This window comes from Eptatretus burgeri, chromosome 4 (assembly GCF_056783735.1).
Source record: "Eptatretus burgeri isolate ZD-2024b chromosome 4, Ebu_testis_v1, whole genome shotgun sequence".
NCBI classification, from domain to species: Eukaryota; Metazoa; Chordata; class Myxini; order Myxiniformes; family Myxinidae; genus Eptatretus; species Eptatretus burgeri.
In genome coordinates this window covers 890,413-911,886 of record NC_140964.1, presented here as the reverse complement: position 1 = coordinate 911,886, position 21,474 = coordinate 890,413, and the positions used below count along the sequence as shown (strand labels likewise).

Below are 21,474 nucleotides of genomic sequence, written 5' to 3'. Positions count from 1 at the left end.
TCTTCATTCTATGACGTAGACACGTCTAAGTAGCAGAGTGAGGAGTTTTTATTTATTTTTGTATAAATCAGAGGCTCGTGGAATCGTCGCGAGTAGGAAATCGTTTCAGAAGCTCATTCTGAGTTTGATAATGCTTTTGATGTTGGATCGTAAGAGTTACCGTTTAATTGTGTTCGATATTTACGAGTGCAATGATGATTGTGAAACCTCGTCAATGCCTGCAAAATACCGCACCCAAGCTTTCCCCAGAAAGTTAGACTTGCAAACCAGAAAGAAATGTAATTGGCAGAAAAGATAACAACAATGATAATTATACTTGAAGAAGAGTGGGCCACATTTTCTGACATCGTTAGTAATTCAACAATGGTTCCATTCAATTCTCACTTATCTTGACGTGTTTGCTCTAAAAATCCAACATCCATGACAAGTGTCCCCATTTGAAGAGGATACAGACCTGAAAACCTCTTGGCCGAGTCCATCGACAGCACTGCCCTCCTCCCCAAGCCGAACGACCAAATCTGTGGCCCCATCAGCCCGCTCCATTGGACCTTCCATGCAAACCCCGCCAGTCTGCTTCTTCTCCAACTCGAGGCGCATTATCGTGTGGATGAAGTGTGTCCGCACGCGCACAGGGTTGAACTCTATGCGACCGGTGGGGTTACCGCAGCCGTCCAGTGTACAGCCACAAGGGAAGGACAGCCGATCGACCTGTTGCAAGGAGAAAGGAAGGACTTGGATATTCAACTTCTCTCATTAATTTGCCGATCTAGATGGCAAGAATGATTAACTACTATGGTCGTAATGCATGATGCTCTGACCCCAGGTTCAAATCCCATATGCTGTGCTGAATCGTCCATTTTCTACTCATGGCCTTGCAATTCAATCAAAAGTACATTGATGTCTCCAAATCTTCTTGCCCTGGATGCGATTTATGTGCAAGCTCATCCATAATCCTTGGACAAACTATGAGAAAATAAATAAAAAAAAATTAAAAACACCATCAATAGCAAATTCTAAAAGTTGGTCGAATGTTGATAAAAGTTTTCAACAATATTTCGTTCCCAAAGCTCAATGTCAAACGATAATAGTGAAAGAAAAAACAAAACAAAAGGCAGAATTTTTTTTTGGAGTGAAGCATGTCTTTATTAAAACAATAATAAATAAATAAAAATTGGTTTTTCAAAGAATAAACTCAAAGTAACTGATCTCAATTTTAAAATCGTAATATTGTAGCTTGGAATTGATGGCAAGCTTGAAGCAACAGTAACACCTCAATGGCTTACAATTCTGCCACCACTGACAACTAACTGTTGGTCGCAACATAGCATCAAGTTCAAATTTCATGCTTCCACAAAAACATACCGAGAGGCAATGAAAACGCATACCAAATTAAAATTGAGATTTCATAGCGTGTGAAAAACGATCGAAATGTATGCAATCACATGAGATGTCTCAAGGACAGTCCGACAGAATCTGCCCAGAGACTGGAAAAAAAATATCTGATTGTGCACGTGACGTCACAAACGTTAAACGATGCAGGGGTCTCCGGTAAAGGTAAAGTCAATATCGAGTGTGACCACCTTGGGCGGCGATGCACGCTTGAAATCTATGGGGCATGGATAAACACAGGCGGTGGATCAGAGCTTGTGATATTGCTGTCCATTGGAACTGTAAGGCTGCAGTAAGCTACGCAACATTGTGTGGAGGGTTCATTTGACTATTTCTCCCCAAGCCACAACACCGTTACCTCCAAAACGGTCTCTCTCAACGATGCAGCCCTGAGCAAAGCGCTGTCTTTGCTCACAGTACATGCAAAGGCGTCCATCTGGAAAACTGACGTTGAACCTCGATTCATCAGAAAAAAAAAGATGACATTTGCCCACCGTCTTCCACCCACGTTACCACCAGTTGCTGCCCATCGTTGTCATGCAAGTGGGAATCGATGCGTCAAGATTTGTCAATGATGAGTCGTCCCCTTGTTCCAATGGTGGTTCTGGCCGTTTCTCATGCTGTCCTGAAGTGGTTACGGAGGTGACCGACGACGATATATTGGTCCTGTCTTGATGGCACATGCTGGGCAGTAGGACGAGGACGGTCACTGACCCTTCCTGTGGCTCTTAGTTCTATAGCCTAGAAACTGTTGCCTGGTGGAACTCCTTGACCGATTCCACTATCCAGAACACTGATGGCTTGGTTCCTCTGATTATTCATTAAATGTGGTATTTTAATTGACGGCCTCACAACTAAAGGCAACCAGTGCTTTTATACGGCATGGATAGACGTTTCACATGTTTGTTTGTTTTTTTTCAACTACTGCTCATCATTTCCAAGATTTGCCATATGGTTGCGTTCAGACTCAAACATCCATACACAAGCAACAAACCGGGCTTGAACACAAGCAAACACCCATAACAGACGACCATCATGCATGTTTGATAACGTAATATTTTGATCCTTTTTCACATGCCATGAAATAAACATCAATTTTAATTTGGTATGCGTTTTCATTGCTCTCAGAACACGAAATAATATTTTTAACATTACCTAAAATAAATAAATAAATAAAGCACCCAACCAACCTGGCAAGAAATTCCAGCCTGGCTGCAGGCACAGCTTTCTGGGTCACAGTACGAGCGGCAATCGCATCCGCAGTCTTCGCGTGACACACGAATCCCCCGAAGTTCGTGCTTCTCTGTGCTCTCAATGCGGCGAACTCCAGCGGCACGGAGCAGGGTGCGCCGCTTACGAGTTGGGAGTGGCTGCAGGAAGAAGTAGTCGTCCACCTCAATGGCGTGCAGGTCAATCTCGTTGTCAGGGATGTCTTCGATGGTTAGACACCGCACTTGCTCCGGATCTTGCGTCCCATTCTGCGTCAGCTGGTTCGATAATGAGAAGAATGTATATGGTAAGCAGTGAGGTCAGGTATTGAAGGAGGGGGGGGAATTAACCAGAAAGAAAAAAAAATTGGCAACACCATTGTTATTGGGTTTGGTCTTTCTTAGCAGTCTTATCTGTGCACACAGCATGTGATACAAGGATCTCAAGTGGAATTCCTAAATACCATCGATTTTTGCATGTTCTCATTCTCAGTGTGTGTGAGTGTGAGTGTGTCTGGTAGTCTGCCTGAGGAAACGTTCCATGTCACCGAAACTGTTTCATGGCAAGAACTATACACTAGCGAGGGCAGAAATTTGGAACTTGGCCAGGTTGCGGGTACACAGTTGATCTCGTGAAAGACACCGAAGGGTATTTAATGTCCACTAGCAGCGACCAATGCTGGCAAGATAGTTTCCCAGCTTAACATCCCATCCAGCAGATGGCACACTTATTCATGCCCCATCCTACCTGTAGTCTGGTCGGTAATCAAACCCAGACTGGACAGCTCAAAGGTGACTACATTAACTTTGAGGTCCATAGTTTCCTAAAGGCCATGTAATACATGTAAAAGTGCATCGACACCTCTCAATGTCCTTGTTGTACAGTGGTGAGAAAAGGTTTGTGAACCCTTTGGAATTTTCTGTATTTTTGCATAAATTTGACCTAAAATGTGATCAGATCTTCATCTAAGAGGACATCTTATAATAATAATAGATAAAAAGAGAACCTGATTAATATAATAATAGATAAAGAGAACCTGATGAAACAAATAGCGCACACACACAAAAAAGTATTAAAAAAAAAAATCCATTTTTTCATTTATTTATTGAACAAAATGATCCAACATTCAATTCCTTTGTCAGAAATAGTATGTGAACCTTGAGGTTAATCAGCTCGACTGAGGGGGTAATTAGTCGGGTGTTTCAATCAATGGGATTTTTTTTTGTATACACTGTCGAGGGTCGAATGAGAGTGAACACAGAATATATAACAAGGGTTGCAGGAGACAAGGGGGGGGGGAGGGAAGGAAAAAACTGTGGAACAGTCATGAGGAGATCTGTGGAAGGGAGAGGCACACAGAGTAAAGAAGATGGACACTACAGGGACTTTCAGAAAGGAAAGAGTGTGATTGAAAAGAGTGTGGGAGTTTGTTCCACAGGTGGGAAAAAAGAGGAATGAAAGAGTGAAGGTGAGCAGTGATTTTTGATTTTGGTACTTTTACCAGAAGGGGGGGGGGGTAGCAGACCTTTAGCACCCTATGGAAATATGGGGAGCACATATGTCAGACAGAGCGGGGGGGGGGGGAGGCCGGAAAGGAGACGGTAGAAGAAAGACAGACCACCGACCTGCCTGCGGTGAGAGAGTGAGAGACCCAAAGACTCAGCCTCATTGCGGGAGATACCAATGATCCTAAATGCCTTGGTTTCCACAGCGTGAAGCTGAGAAAGGTGAGAGATGGGAGCACCAGCACAGAGAGGAGAGCAGTACTCCATCAGGCTGCGGACGAAAGCTTTGTAAGTGGTCAAGAGCTCAGGTGTGCCGAGGAAGGGCTTTGCACAATGGAAGATGCCCAGTCGGTGACTGGCTTTGGATGACAATGAAGAGTGTGTTTGGGTGGCCCTGCCCTCTATGAAAAACTTAAACTTTGTTCGTCACCATCAGAGTCTGGTCTTCACCACACAGGTTTGTGGAAGCACATCACGCCTCCATCAAAAGAGATTTCTGAGGAACTCAGAAAAAAAAAAGAAGAAGAGTTGTCAATGCTCATCAGTCTGGAAAAGGTTACAAAAGGAGCGGGCGTCCAACAAAAAAAAAAATCACTTCATTAGCAAGGTGTTCACAATAATCCAGGATGTCACAAATAACCCCAGGGTAATGTCTAAGGATCTGTGGGCCTCTCTTGCATTGGCTAATGTCAGTTTTCATGAATCCAACATCAGGAAAACACTGAACAAGAGTGGTGTGCATGGGAGGATCGCAAGGAGGAAATCACCGCTCTCCAAAAAGAACATTGTCGCCCATCTCAAGCTTGCCAAGGACCACCTGGATGATCCAGAAGGCTGGTGGAAGAATGTTCTGTGGACCGATGAGTCGAAAGTGGAACTTTTTGGCTTAAATGAGAAACGTTATGTTTGGTGAAAACCAAACACTGCATTCCAACATAAGAACCTCATCCCAACCCTGAAGCATGGTGGTGGGAGAATCATGGTTTGGGGCTGCTTTGTTGCCTCAGGACCCAGATCACTTGCCATCATTGACGGAACCATGAATTCTGGATTGGACCAGAAAATTCTACAGGAGAATGTCATGGCATCCGTCCATGAGCTGAAACTTAACAGAAAGTGGGTCAAGCAGCAAGACAACGATCCTAAATACACAAGTAAATCCACAACAGAATGACTGAAGCAGAAGAGATTTTGCATTTTGTAATGGCCAAGTTAAAGTCCAGACCTTAACCCAATTGAAATGTTGTGGCAGAACCTGAAGTGAGCATTTCATGCAAGAAAGTCCACAAATATCTCTGAGTTGAAGAAGTTCTGTGTGGAGGAATGGGCTGAAATTCCTCGAAGCCAATATGCAGTACTGATCAAGAGTTACAGGAAACGTTTGGTTGAAGTCATTGCTGCTCAAGGTGTCACCAGTTACTGAATGTAGAGGTTCACATAGTTTTTCTGACAAAGAAATTGAATGTTGGATCATTTTGCTCAATAAATAAATGAAAAATTACCCCCAGGTGGGGTTGACGGTCATCTCTGAAGCTCTGTAGATGTGGATCTCTGATCGGCTTAGAATGGTTTCGATGTCGTCTTGTCTTTTGGTTCAACGTTCAGACGAAAGCCCGGGAGTAAAAAGGATAGAAAACCTCAGAAATCAAATTACAAATTCGAAAAATAAGACCCGACCAGATTCAGATATTGTACCCTATCTTAATCCGATGGAAATTCCGCCGAGATCGGGTAAAAATGGCGGAGATAATGTTGAAATGAGCTGATTTTTCAACTTTGGAGTGACCTTGACCTTGCCATCGACCTTCAATCGTGTCTAAAGTCATACAATCATGCATCACTCATCGACCCCTACCTACATACCAAGTTTCATCAAGATCAGGCGAAATCACATCGACGATTTCTCCAACTTTGAAGACACGTGACTCGATAACCAGGACGAATTTTTAAAAACCGGCCTGACCAAATTTAGATATTGTTCCATATTATCAGATTCCGAAGAAATTTCGAAGATCGGATCATAAACGAGGAGATAGATTTTGAAAATGGACAATTTTGCAACTTTGGAGTGACCTTGATGTTGACCTTCAATCGGGTCAAAGGTCATACCGTCGTGCATCCCTCAGACATCTACCCACATACCAAATATCAAGAAAATCGGAAGGAAAAAAAATGGGTACGGACATCGAGACTGCTTTTATTAGGTCACCTCGTTAGAGATGACCTTAAAAAGTAGATTTTTGTGTGTGTGCTGTTTGTTTAATCAGGTTCTCTTTATCTACTATTCGACTTAGATGAAGATCTGATCACATTTTAGGTCAAATTTATGCAGAAATACAGAAAATTCTTCAGGGTTCACAAACTTTTTCTCACCACTGTACATGTGATATGTACAAGTTACACAAAAACCTGAGATACCATCGGTGGGTCTCACACTTTGGTCCATGCAATAACCTGACCAATGTTGGATCGGAATGCTTCGTTGGACATGTTGCCTCACGATTCTGCTGTGTGCCACGGTTATTTTTTTTTCTCTGGCAAGCAGGACCTTGACACCGGGATTTTTGCAGAGATGACATCACACCAAACAGAACCCAAGTCAAGTCAAGGAATCATTACACACCAATTGCCAAACATGCAATTCCTCTTTTAACAAAAAAAAAAAGATCCAGTTTTTAGATTTCTGGAAAATCAAAATGCAGTCAAGTGACTGAACAGATGAGACCCAAATCACAGCTTTGGTACCATAAAATTATCGAATAAATAAAGTGTCATACCACAACAAACAAACAAACAAACATCAATGTAGTTATTAAACTTCCACTCGGATAAGGTGCGTTTTAAAATCACAAACAAGGAATACTCAAACTCGATTGAAAAAAATATATATATATATATATATATATATATATATATATATATATATATATATATATATATATATATATATATATATATATATATATCTCAAATCATCCACTAAAGTCTTGGCAATAAAACAAGAATGCTAACCAGTCTTTTGGCTCAATTTTCAACTTTATTACCCAACTCGGATTGTAAAGAAGGGAACAATTGTTTTTTTTTTAACCGCTGAGACTGGGTGTTTATGTCCTGCAGTCCATTGCCACCGTGAGGTGGCAAGAGCTGCCCCTCTCCCTCCCCACCTCCTCCATTCCTAGCTACTGCAACACTGGATGCCAAAGTGGGGATCCCCTTCCTCCCAAATTCGAAAGGACCGTTTACAAAACCCCCCCATCCACTTTCTCAACAATCCTCTGGAAGAAGTCTTTTCTTTCAAGCTTCTAGGTCTCACTATCTGCCATGACCTTTCCTGGGAAAGTCACATTTCCAACCTCGCCTCAAAAGCCAGTCGCCGACTGGGAATCCTCCGTCGTGCTAAGTCCTTCCTCGGCCCTCTTGAGCTCCACAGGGCGCTCAAGGTCCGCCAACAACCCCCTTCTGGTAAAACTACCAAAATCTCGAATCACTGCTCATCTTCACTCTTTCATTCCTCTTTTTTTCCCGCCTTTGGAATAAACTTCCTCACTCTATTCTTTCCCATTCTTCCCTCCAGGCTTTCAAAACAGGTGTTCACCACCACCTCTTATCTTCCCCCATCCAAATCCTCGATCTTTTCTACCCCCGATAATCCACCCAAGCCCACTTCCTTCATTTCTCCTACTTTCCTTCCTGAAAGTCCCTGAAATGTCCATCTTCTCTTCGCCATGTTCCCCGTCCCATCCCCATCCCTCTCCCTTCCACAGTTCACCTAATGTGTCTGTTCCCCACTGTTTTGTCCCTTCCACTCCCGCCCCTCTTGTCTCATGCCTCCTTGCTGTGAGTTGTGTGTTAGCTCTCATACGAGCCTCGACCAAGGTATACAAAAAAAAAAAAAAGTAGGGTCACCGGATGCGAGAGGACCCGATGGCCCCCTGTGAAGTGCGTAACCTTTGCAGGAGTTGACACTCCTGATTTACTCCTCTGGGTAACCAGTCAAAATCTGAGGCTGGAGGATCTCTCAAGATTCACGCTGCCACAAGTTTGAGAGGAAGAAGTCACCGGAACTTGGAATGCTGTGCCTCAGGAGGAAGAGTTTGCACCTCACCATCCAAGAGGGGGACCCACATTCCCGAGAGAGGCCAAAACCCCAGTGGGACCCAGAGTTCTGAAGAGGTTGCACTGGCCACCTCCCAAAGAGTCTCTATAGATTTCTCAATGGTGTCCCTGCGTAAGCAGTGGCGTCGTTAGAGGATCCACATGGCTTTGTGCCCGAGATTTGGTTGATCAAAATTTTTTTTAAATGTCATAACATTAGTACAACCAATGTAATAGCTAAAGATGCAAGTTTAAATGCACCAACAGGTTCTGAAGATGAGATAATGTGTGGCAAACAGTAAAAGTTGAACATCAGCACTTTTAGTAAACTTCTTACTGCTATAACGAGTCAAAGAACACTTATAAGGAAATACAAGGAAAACAGACACAGGTGGAGGACATTCAGCCCATCATGCCTGCGTGAACACCACACTAACTGATCAACACAAGATCCAGAAGAAAATGCAATTTGAAAAAATTTATATATTTATTTTAAGTTCCCCCCCCCTCAGGGGAGGGGGCATGGGCTTGGTTAAAAACACACATCACCCACACGACACCCCTTGACGAGACCCCCACCAATAGCACTCTGTACACATGCACACAATCACCCATCAATGCTCGAACTACCTAAAAGTCCTGTCAACATCCCGATACTCCTCTATCTCCATAACTTCCAGGTACTTAACATTCCAATTTAAACTTATCTACCGTTTCTGCTGCCACAACTTTTCCAGGGAGACCATTCCATGCATTAACTACTCTCTGAGTAAAAGTCCCCTGTCTTACTCCCATCTTAACTCTCCTCTACTTTCAAGCTATGCATGTATGGGCCTTGGTCCTATCATTGTCTACTCTGTTGAATAATTCATCTTCACTTATTATATCTCCACCTTTCATTATCTTAAACATCTCCATCATGTCTCCTCGTAACCACCTCCTTTCTGGTGTATAAAGCCCTGTCTCCTTCAGCCGCTCCTCATAGCTGAGTCTTGTGGCCCTGTCTCACTAAATTCCTGTACAATGTTAACACCATACCACCTCTTTTGATTTATAAATGAACCCCCTCCAAATACAACCTTAAACCCTATTTGCTTTACCTATAGCTGCCTGGCACTGTGCTGCCTGCTTACCTCCCATATCTATGACCACCCCCAGATCCTTCTGTGTGACACGCTCCAACATTACCCCTTGCATCCTGTAATCTCTATTTTCATTGTTCTTTCCTATCCCCAACACCTTACACTTGCTCAGGTTAAATTACATCTGACAGTCTTTTGCCCAATCAATACAAGTATCAATACTTTCCTGAATCTGATCACCACTCCCTCTGCTATCCACCTCACCTCCAAGCTTTGTGCCATCTGCAAATTTTGAAAACCTACTCTTTATCCCACTATCCAAATCATTGATGTAAATCATGAATAGTAATCAGGCCCCCCTAACAAACGGACGCCAACGTTGTCAGACGGAATGAAAACCCGTCATTCTTGTTACAAAAACAGCTAAAATTGATGGGAAAGCGGCCGAAATTGAAACCAACACAGTAATTACGGTCGCAATAGCAGACATTACCGAAACCAACACGTTTATTCTACACGCAAGAACGGTCGTGATGGACACAAGAACTGTCAATCCCGAAATAGAACATTGGGGAATGGAAGCAACATCGGTTATTTCCGTCGCGAAACGGCGGAGACCGAAGCGAAAGCGATTCATTCCGGTTACCATAACGTGGAAAACATGGCGGCTTGAAAAGTTCTTGAAGTTATGGTAAGTTAACTTTAACGTAGTCTGCCTTGAATATATCATGTCTGTTAATGAAAACCCGTTTGTGGTACGGGATATTATACAAGCAGCGATAAATGCGCCCTCTTGACTTAATGTGTGGCTGACAATTCGTGTAATTCGTGCCCCCGTGCTGCAGCGATCAGTGACGATTGATCGTTTATATTTGCAAGAGGTAAAATTTGATAGTAATAATAAATTGCAAATTCCAATAAAATAACAAAGTTAATATGAAGTAAAAACTGTAAAAAGATCCCATACACGATCCCCTATGTTGAACTGGGCATACACAACTAGCGATCCTTCACTCGGGGGCTTGAAATACAGGCAAACCAAACATTATCATCACAACAAAATTCGGTTTAATAAATTGTTAAAACTACATCAGGTACCACCCACTATATATTATCTATATTAAATTTATGTTTGAGGCACAAGCACTAAAAATTTACATACCGTAACAGGTCGTTCTACTGCATCCGCCATCTTGTTCGCACTACAGTAACCGGAATGAACCGCTTTTGTTTCGCTCTCGGACGTTTCGCGACGGAGATAACCAATGTTGCTTCCGTTCCCCACCAATCTATTTCGGGATTGTCCGTTCTTGTTTCCGTCACGACCGTTTTTGTGTGTAGAATAAACATGTTGGTTTCGGTTATATCTGTTATTGCGACCGTAATTACTGTGTTGGTTTCAATTTCGGCCGCTTTTTCATCAATTTTCGCTGTTTTTGTAACAAGAATGACGGGTTTTCATCCCGTCTAACAACGTTGGCGTCCGTTTGTTAGGGGGGCCTGGTCATGGTCCGAGTACTGATCCCTGAGGTACCCCGCCACTTACATTCTCCCACTCTCAGCCACTCTTTGCTTCCTACCACTAAGCCAGTTTGCAATCCAATTAGCCACCTGACCAGCCACTCCACAAGCCCTCACTTTGGCTAACAACCTCCGATGTGGTACCTTATCAAATGCCTTCTTAAAGTCTCGATATACTATGTCCACTGCCTTTCCCTCATCCACCCAATCATACACTGCTTCATAGAACTCTAAAAGATTTGTCAAACAGAAACTACCTTTGGTAAACTCATGATGACTACCTTTAATTAGTTTTTAACTTATTTCAAGCTGAACATCCAAATAGGCCTTTCATGGCTACAGTCCAAGGGACAGTTTCCAGAAGTAATCTCAGCATAAAAATGTGTAGGTGGATTGGAGAGGGGGGGGGCAGGAATGGGTGGAGGAGGGAGAACACAAGTTCAAATCTGGGTAATCATACTTGCAAACGAAGCGAGTTAAGACGTTCTTCCTTGAGGTGTTGATGTAGCACATGCTGGTGCATGGTTTCACGCTCACGAGCAAATTCTCCTAAGGTGTACGTGGCCATGTGATTATGGTGACCTGCCATTCCGAGCGTGCTGCCACCTTGGCTGGGTACGCTTGTGAAACCCTGCCGACGTTGGAAGTAATACACCATCACCTGATTGAACCGTACACTCTTCCCTCGTGGGCGCTTCGTCGGATTCAGAATAGATGCAGCTGAGGACAAAGCAGCAAGATATTTAATCAATTATCATGCATAACATAAACCAAGGCAGTCAGTTTATTTGGAAGAATATAAGTGGAAGCATGTCATGTAATTAAAAAAAAAAATTTCGATACAGAACTAAGGCTCACAGTAACTGATAAAGGATTAGGAGTAACAACTGACAGTAAGGCCATGAAGAACTGAAAAAGAGGTGCAAACTGGACATGTGGACAAACGAATGACAAGAAACCTGCATTTAGGTATCCAGGGAAAGTGGGGAGGTGACTTAGCAGTGATTCAAAAGATCATGAACTAGTTTTGCACAAAAAGTGGAAGCATTCAGAACAAATGATAAGGTCCATCATCATCAAGTACCATGTCCTATAAAAAGCGTCGGTGCTACCGAAACAGTTTCTATGGCTACGGTTACAATCCTGGAAGTGTCGCCACTCAAACGTAGGAAGTCAAATTGGCCGGAGTGCCGGCCGGCAAGAGCTCCACTCCTCTTCAAAGGACACCGTGGGATCTTTAACGTCCTCCAACTAATGCTGGCAGACGGGACGCACAGTTTAGCGTCCGTCCAAGGGAAGGCACACACATCGATGAATCACCCTGCCTTTGATGACAGTTTTATAGCTGGGTCGGGATTCAAACACATACTAGACAGCTACGAGGCGAGAGCGTACCTCTCGGTCATTCCGCCAGCCCAATAAGATCCGGTAATTAAAAATCAAAACTCACGAAAGATACACCGATGGGACAAGACAAAACATGTGTGAATGGATGCCTCTGTGTAAAAGGACTGCTAAGAGAACAAACATTTCTGCTCTGTAGTTTAATATAATGAGATGCTTAGCGAAGTGTGATGCTCACAACACAGTTATAAAATCTATTTCCCCCCCCCCCTCCCAATCCCATTTCCGTCATGGATTCTCCATACGTGCCATTCCCTTCTCAATCTTCTTTCCCCACATGCATAATCCTACCTTCTTTCCAGTCTTAATTTAAACCACCATGTGTATGTAATAAATAGATTGCCTCTTGTGCAATTTACAATCATGGCAATCTCTCGAAAAGGGGACTGGCATTCGTGACAAAATTAGTCGACTTTATCTAAAAATTGAATATCAGTTGAATCCCTCTTCCTGATGCAAGGGCAGAAAGGGATGGGATTGGATGGGAGGGAAGTCTTCTGGCAGTCGATCTCAGTTCAGCATCCTGTATAAACCCTTTCCCTTTCCAGACAAGTAGGCCAAACGTCAATCCACCAATACAGGAAAAGGAAGCACCGATAAGTTACAAAAATCTAGTACAACTGTTTCACCTTCCCAATATGAAATCGATTCCAAAGACTCTTCAAGAATGTAATAACTTTTTGTGAGGCAAAGGCATCGATTAGCAATTTACAAACTGAAGGCATCACCAAAAACTAGCCCTCAGATCTGACATTTTGAGCACTGCTGTGGTCTCCATCCAGGACTGTGCATGCAACGAGTGCCAGATGTTAAATATCTCCCAAAATGAGAGGGAGCTCATCACGCGACTGTAAAGAAGCAGATGGCGAGACCCAACGTCGTATTCATCGTGTTGCATGTGAGGCTGGGTGTGGTCAGGTGGAGTGAGGCAACAAATTAAATAAATGCCATTTATTTTGTTGTTCAGAAGGATGCAAAACATACATCGATACAAACCAGACTAGATTTGGAAGCTTGGCAAGGGTGGAGTTAAGAGCATGCAATCGATCTTTCAAACACCTTGTCTCCCACTCATTTAGAGACTAAAGGTAAAGCACACAGACATTCGAGTGTCCCAAACGTGCAGGGATGTTGCGTCCATTAAATATCTAATGTTTGTTCCAGCTCTTTGTTTTAGAGATGTGGAAACTTCCGTGGGCAGAACACGTGAAAGTGGGCGCAGGTGGAACTGGTAATCCCAATATGCGTTCAATGAATCACCCATCCCTGCCCCCCCCCCACCCCCTCCCTCACGCGTACACCTGTGGTTTGAACTTTGGGCGAGTTAAAGTTTGCTTAATTTTAAAGTGTCGTGTTACACTCTGTGGTGGACTGTCATGCATCGCATTAAGTTTTCATACAAGTCGTGTTAGTTTACACACACACACACACACACACACACACACACACACACACACACACACACACACACACACACACACACACACACACACACACACACACACACACACACACACACACACACACACGTCTTGGGCTCTAGGCTCGTGGAGAAACTAAATGATAAAGGGCAGCAGATTTACAAACTACCAAAGTGTATCGGAGGTGGGGAGTGGAAGGGGGTGGAGGTAGACATACAAGGAGGAAAACAAACACAAAAACAAGTCACGGTGGCCCAGAGAGGAACAGAATAGGAAAGAATCAGCGTGTATCGAAGAGATCGTAGATGTGCACGAGGTAGTGACGGGGAAGCACATCTGAAAGACTGAAGTGAGGAGTACGATACAACAGCCACATGGAGCCTGTTCCATAATCAGGAGAATAAGGGGACAAACAAATGCAGGTGAGTATCTAATCTGAACTTTGAGTGGGTAAGCAGGTGAGCATTTCGAGAGGAACGCATGCGACATGTAGTGGGTTTTAGAAGGGCAGAGGAGCAAGACCAGGTGCACTGGCCACTGGAAGTGACGAACCCTGAGAATCAGCCTCCTGTGTTGAGATCCCAATGGTCCAGAGGACCTTGTTTTCGATACGATAGTAAGCAGGAGGAGCAAGGTGGCAAGCATGAGCTCCTTTTGGTATTAGGTGTGGGTTTATGTTTCGTGCGAGTGTTCATGTGAATGTGTGCGAGAGAATGGTGCAGTGCAGAGTAGCCAATGTTGGTGAAGTGCAACGCATGAGGAGTGTACGGTGTGCAATACATCACGGCTTGATGCAGGACCGTGCAGGTCAATATCTGAGCGTTGTGCGAACAGACATGGCAAGACACATCATCATACAACAAAGGACAACACGGTATACACGGCGAAGCACGTCGTGGAATGGTATGATACAATGTGGTGTGACGTGGTTAAAAAAAATAATAATAATAATAAAAATAAAAACGGAGTGGTGCAGGTTAATGTGTTATGGTGCAACAGCACGTGTAAACACAAATCAATGTTTGTTTTGATGACTTTTTCATGACGTCATCATTCTTAATGCGTATTGTAAATAATGTTTTACTTCCCAATAATAAAATGATGGCAATTTAATTTGTTTGCTCACTCCACCCACACATACGCCTGACCCTATATGCGATCTCAAATGCAAGGAGACGATGAATGGAACGTTTGGTCCCACAATCTCCTTGTTTCAGACGCGTGATACTCCATCCACAATGGAGGAACATTTGACACCGGAAGCACGACATCTGCACAGTCACAGATACTGCAGGGAAACTGCTATGGGCATATTTATTACGTTGGAAAACACGGTGGAATATTTAATCCCCCACAACACCAACCCTTCACCAGCACACGTGCCCCATACATACCCCCTTCCCTTGCTCCTCTGTCTCTGCTCAAACACTCTCCAGTCATCTTCCCTTCTCTCAACTATAATCCCCCATGCATTCGCAATTTTTTTAAACGACCACATCCATTCATTTTATTTTTTGTCTTGCAAGATGATGCGTATACCACACCGGTAAAATGACCTCATGTATACGGGTCACACGAGTGGGGCAGGGTTAGGGAGGCAAAAACTGGTTTAAAGGCTTACAGCTGGTTAGATTTGGTAATAATAGAGATACAGTATAGCTATTAGCTGAAAGATCATGTTGATTGGTACTCATTTTTATGATTCCATTAATTTTTATTTTATTATATGTTGGCATCGGAACATCAGTTTTTTCTGGGGAAAGCAAAGTCCACCGATTATTCTTTACAACAACACAGCTGAACCTTTTAAAGAGCTGTTTGTGGTCGATTATCACGAGGTCTTATTGTGATGATATTTTGCATGATGAATGGGAGCGAGGTCACCGACGCGGTACTCGTTTCAACCGCTCAGGTAAGATATGACTACAAACTGCCGTCCGACCACCAACCCTTCAAGTCCAACAAAAATAAACCCTGCTAAAGAGCCCTACAAACAAAAATACTACGAAAAAGAAAACCTGAAGATAGGTTGGCACGTCATCTCCAAGGAACCCTCAAGCATTCACGTTTTGAGCAGTCTAGTCTCGATTCTAATTCACGACCAAACTATAAAACTACCACTCTGGTGACTTGCAGGCAGGGCGTTGTATCAGCAAGTATGAAATCGTGAATGTGAAGTCAGCCGTCTTGCTTGTGGATGTTAGTTAAATAAATAAATAGATAAATAAAGCTTTCAATCATCAATCATTGAATTATTTAATTAATTGATTGGGTCAGCCACTCAGTGCTGTGATGGAACCACAGCCAACTTCGAAATTCCTGCACCAATCTACAGGGCCACTGCATCGGCCACAGCCACACGTCAGTTATGATGCGACCAGCAGGCCGGATTCGTAATCAAATTAAATACGCATTTGCTCATGAGAAATCTGAAAACGCTCCCACGTATAATATGAAAAACAACAACAAAACTTGGTCTCTGAAACAAACAAAAAATCTTCGTGAAGGTCGATACTTTAGGCCTTGTGGATCTCATTCCTCCTCCTAACACCTACACACAGAGACAACAACCTGCCAGTCAGTCATTCCCTGTCGATTGGATATTTCGAGACCATTTTAAAAGTCGCTGTGAAGGTTCACACACAAGACGTGCACAAGGGCCTCGAGTCAGCAGCTTGTGTTCCAACATACTCAGCTTTGACAGGTGAAATAGTCATAAGATTCAAAATACGTTACCTGTATCGCTCCGCCTCCTCACTGACCTTCAGGGAAACTTGCACAATCCGTGGCCCATGCCAGTTACTTTATCCCACAAAGGATTTTGAGCAAACGATTTATAGATTTCAAACCGGTAAACACATTAAAAAAAAAATAAAAAAATAAAAAAAAAATAAAAAAAACTTGATCAAAAAGCCTAAACATATCCAAATCATTTCGTGATTGCCGTCGTGAAACAAATATATCCAGATTTGCAACATCTCGACCGCATCACGCACGACACAGACCGCAGGTAAAGCGGTACGGATGAGGACAGGGAGTGGAACTTACGTGTGAAATGTGAGGCCGAGGGCGGATTGAGGCTGTCTCCGCTGTCGGCACTTTCACTGCTCGACAGCTCATCTTCGGAGTCCTTGAGGGAGGAATAAAGTGAAGCTCCGTCCACCTCCTCAAATTTCCTCTTCAACACTTCGGCCATCGTGATCTGGACGTGCACACACACAAAGAGCAAAATGCTGGTACAGATGTCTCTAGTGGTATCAAATTGCAATTCAATCGAGATTTGTCCCTTTATAACCAGACACGTCATCGTGCAATCGTGATCTGGAAGGATCTCCTAGTTAACTATGGCAATGATTAAAAATATAAATAAATAAAAAAAAGGCGACAGGCGGTTCAAGAACACCATGACATTATCAACCCGACTGCCCAGCGGCATCATATTCAAGGATCCTAAAGTATTTACTTTTACGGCCAAATGTATTGAATCATTCACATCTTTTCCAAAGACTTCAACATGCGGCTCCATCCGCAATAAGCGGTTCCAGCTGGAAAAGGACGTCTTGGGAATAAAACGTGGAATGTGCATTTTCCTTTCCTCACGAGTCTGGATGTTCAGCAGGAATGGCAAGGAACAATTACACGAGATGTTTGTTTATTTATTTCATTTTAAAATCAAATCCATTTCTGTCTCCTCGTTCTCGGGCTGGCAGGATAGCCTCACTTAAAGGTGAGGTATGCACACTCACCTCTAAGCGGTCTAGCCTGTGTTCAAATCCTGACCCAGCGAAACACCGTCATCTTGGCGTTCCATCAATGTGTGCGATTCATCACCGTGTGCCGTCCATCGGGTGGACGTTAAACCGTGCGTCCCGTCTGCTGGCATTACTTGGTGGAGGTTAAATACCTCTCGGCGTCCTTCGTGAAGAGTAGGCGAGCTATCGCCGGCACGATAAACAAATGACAAATTCCTGTTATAACTACTGCTGGGAAGACAATGGGCAAACCACCCAATGTAACCCTTGCCAAGAAGATGTTTCAGCAGCATGGACGACTCATTCTCCCCCGAATCCAATTTCAAAATGCAGGTTCAACCAAAACGAGTCATTTCAAATAAAAATCAATGTCCTGCATGTTACACAAGTTCAAGCTCCGCCATGAGCCTGAGACACGGTGGTGTTAAACTGGTGAGTACAGCAACCGCCATACACAACTGAGATGGATATCAAGTGTAGCGCCCAAGACGAATTCCTTCGGGCTGATATCGAGAACCAGACAGACGAAGGCTGGTGCATCGGAGTACCTATCAAACTCGATTCTTGAAGCAAATCCATTGCCCGGCTGTGCAACACTCCAAGATGAATGGACCAATAAAAACGACAGATTAATGAACACGTTATTTATCTGGTAATTATTGCAACCACACCAATATGTCCGACAGATTACCAACATGTCAATATCGATGGTCCTTCATGCTGGGGTACCTTGTGGTACTGCACAAACAATTGGTGGATGCCTTTATAAATGTTGTGGTAGTCCTCAAAAATCAGACGTAGAAATGGTCCTTGATGTAATGCGCCGTCACCTGGTTCGTGGTGGAACAGCACACAGGGGAATGACGAACAAATCATGACAAGAGACATGAAGTATGAGCTGAGGTAGTCTTCCGCATCAATAACATACTCTTATAACACAGTAGGAACTTGATGGAGGGACAGTGGTACGTCCTCAAGCCACGAGGCCCATTATCAAGGTTCTGGAAAAGATAGACAGAACCATTCACTGCAGTCACATAGACGTCTGCTCAGGATGGAATCGTTTTTGTGGAATCAAAGTGAAAGGCAAAGCAAGGCAATTAAAATCACTTCCGTTCGTTTGTGCCTCTGGGCACGACGACTGGTAGGGCAACGGCAAAGCTGCTGCAACCGATGTCCACGTGCATTACAATCTGCTGGCGTCCTTGCACCGATTCCAAACGCTCACGTCGGTAAACGTGCATCCGAACACACGATGGCAATAAAGGAGAGCAGCAGCAAATTGCTGCGAAAGTCACGGGTCTCGCTCGGATTCGAGGTCGAAAAATCCAGCGCTCACGCTTCGAAGTGGACGAAAAAAAAAAGTATTCGTTAGCAACAGTGGAAACAATTCATTTTGAAGGTGGTAGTTCAAAGGGCTTCTGAGATGGCAAATTTTGAAGATCACAAAAGTGGTGAAAGTCAGGAATGCACGCCAGATTGCACCCTTCCCACCCCCACCATTTCCTCTCCAAGGTAGGCAGCTGAAGGAGAAGTAGAGGGAAGGGGAAGGAAGGGAGGAGTGGGAGGAGGGTGACAACATTTTCCACTCCAGAGCGGCAGATTTTAGCCAGGGAGCACTTACAGAGGCGGTTGTCTCAAGTTACGGCACAAGCGCACCAGGGATACGATGCAACACGGCAAAGTTTCACAAGGAGAAGCATCATTTATGCAATTACAGGTACCGACAAGCTCACTCCAGAAGATAATGATTGCAGAAGTGTGTCCGTTGTATAATCTGTAAAATGACCACCAGGCAGAAACATTTGTCGAGCTCGGTGGTTGCCTGCATTCTGTAGGTGGAAATGCTCTGCAAAACCCATACCTGGTACCCAGCTCAAAAGGGATCACGAAGCACGGGCGTCTGTTCACCCCGACGCTGGTCTTAATATCTGCGACTATAAAGGACACATCTTCTCAACCATGTATGTAAGCAAAAAGGGGACATATTAAAGAGGCAGCTGCTACTACTGAAGCATCTCGTTGCTGATTGGTCGAAATTGTAAATTGATGAGTCGAATGGAAAAAAAAGAAAACGACTGCAAAGAAAAATTGTACGTGAATGCAAGCAATGCAAGAGCTCAGAAATGCCTCAATGTGCAGAGAATGCAGCTTTGGAATGCAGGGCGAAGCGGCGCCGTGCGATCGGACAGCCCGAGCGCCACGAAGGGGCCTGAATACAGATGAGCATGGCTCCGCCAGTGCAGCCACGGCTGTAAATCAGACGGCGTGCAGGTGGCGGGCCGTGCCCCCTTGGTGCTGGACGTGGCTCAGGAAGACAAAGGGCAGGAGATTCATGTCATAACCATGGCGATGGCAGGGATTGGATGTTCCATGTGATGGAAAGGCCGGAGACATTTGAGCATGTCAGTAGAGAAGGAGAAGAAGAAGAAAAAAAAATCATACATAGAAGTCACCACTAAAGCCACCTCATGTAAACGATCATGTAAACGATGATCATGTAAACGATCCTCATATGAAAGGCATCAAGCAAAGAACCATTCAGGGGTGGGATAAAAACCCCAATGTAAAAAGAATAATTTTCCTGGCGGAAACCAGCACTTATTTTCAAATGTCCAAGACTTATAGAAAGGCTTGAACAAACATAACGTGCAACAACAAGAAAGAACATTAGGAGACATCGGTGATACTGTTACGTGGATTACAAAGACATTGGGACGTGAAAGCAACACAGCGGAAGGGATTTGAGATCGAGGTCTGAACACGCGCTACGTGCTCAGCTGGGAACACCAAAAAAGGCAAACCCAAACGGTTATATTTGTCAAGCTCTGGACCTGGGTCGACACACGACCAAGTGATGATGCGCTGTGAACCCAAAAGTCTTGGTTGTGCCGTAAGGAACCTGTTGGGCGATTTAGGTTTCTGGAAACAGAGCAGCTGGTCACGTGATGGTAGGGGTGAAAAAAGAAACACAAGAAAGAAATCTGTCGTCATGGAGAGTGACGAAGAAAAAAAAAAAAAAAAAAAAAACAGAGTAAAGGGAACAGGGAACAGCAGGTCCACAGTAACAGCGTGTCCGCAGTTCGCAGAACACGGAAATGCCAGGGAACTGGCCAGGGTCCAGCACCACCACCCCCCCCACCTCCCACAAAAAACTCCGACACACGTCACGGAAATGCGAGGTGAATCAGAATGTCTCTGACTCGCCCCAAACTTACCAAGAACCCTGTGACGTCACACAAGTCAGCAGAGGCTGGAGGTTGGGGATTCTTCAATGTTTATTAAATTCAGGATTAGCCAAAACGAATGTCAATAAACGTAAAGGTGGGGGTGGGGGGGGGGTCGGGTTTACAACATAAAGTGGGTTCACAAACGCCGAAAGAAACATGTAAAGAGACTTTAAAACAAGAGGACGAGCTAAACACAAAGTTCAAGGAGGTGCGGTTGGGGTAATTTATTTTTCTTAATGAAAGAACCGGACGTTCTGAAGTCGGTTGGTTGTTAACGAAGAGGGGATCACGTCATCGTTCACCTCCACCTTTCACGTGCCCGTCGACTCAGGTACGAAGCAAAGGAACCGGGAGGAAGTGCAAGGACCTCGACATACCGCTTCCCTCTCTCCTCTCCCCCTCTCTCTCCCCCTCTCCCGACGACTGCGCTTGGATCGAGACAAAAGAACCGACCCTCCTCCGGGAAGCCGACTCCATTCATCCGAGCACCGCCGGTCCGCCGACTCTGAGCGTCATTGACACCCGCGGGGGGCCTTCAGCTCTGGACACCCGACGACGTCACAAAGGGAATGGTTCATTGAAAAGGACAAATGGAAACTCGCTGCAAACACAGATGGACGATGACAGACGCAAGGACGGGTCAACGGTAAAGGGCAAGGAGAAAAATAAATAAATAAATTACGGTTAGGGGGGCGGGGGGGGCAAATCGGGCAGCAAAGGCCGATCGTTTACAAAGCACAGAGAAGAGGAGCGACCGTACCTGCGAACCAGGCAGCACACACCTGCAGCGTCTGTCCTACCCAGCTGAAGCAGGCGGCCTTGCTCGTTATCAGACAAAAGCCTCGTAACACGTTCGATCCGCCCAC

The 21,474-nt window shown here is 44.3% G+C and overlaps 1 protein-coding gene across 4 annotated transcripts in view; it reads right to left on the bottom strand.

Moving 5' to 3' along the window:
• The window catches only part of LOC147027303 (cysteine/serine-rich nuclear protein 2-like), a 24,069-nt gene extending 2,595 nt beyond the window's left edge, over window positions 1-21,474 (bottom strand). The window contains exons 1-6 of one of the 4 annotated variants that reach the window (XM_085876621.1): window positions 21,369-21,465; window positions 20,986-21,209; window positions 16,675-16,828; window positions 11,262-11,521; window positions 2,580-2,876; window positions 455-708 (exon numbers count right to left, since the gene is read on the bottom strand). In XM_085876621.1, the coding sequence (XP_085732747.1) occupies window positions 455-708; window positions 2,580-2,876; window positions 11,262-11,521; window positions 16,675-16,822 (959 nt within the window). In that variant the 5' untranslated portion in view covers window positions 16,823-16,828; window positions 20,986-21,209; window positions 21,369-21,465. Of the gene's footprint in view, window positions 1-454; window positions 709-2,579; window positions 2,877-11,261; window positions 11,522-16,674; window positions 16,829-17,089; window positions 18,388-20,985; window positions 21,210-21,368 lie in introns of those variants that run through there. The other 3 variants (XM_085876620.1, XM_085876622.1, XM_085876619.1) reach the window with 3 other exon arrangements.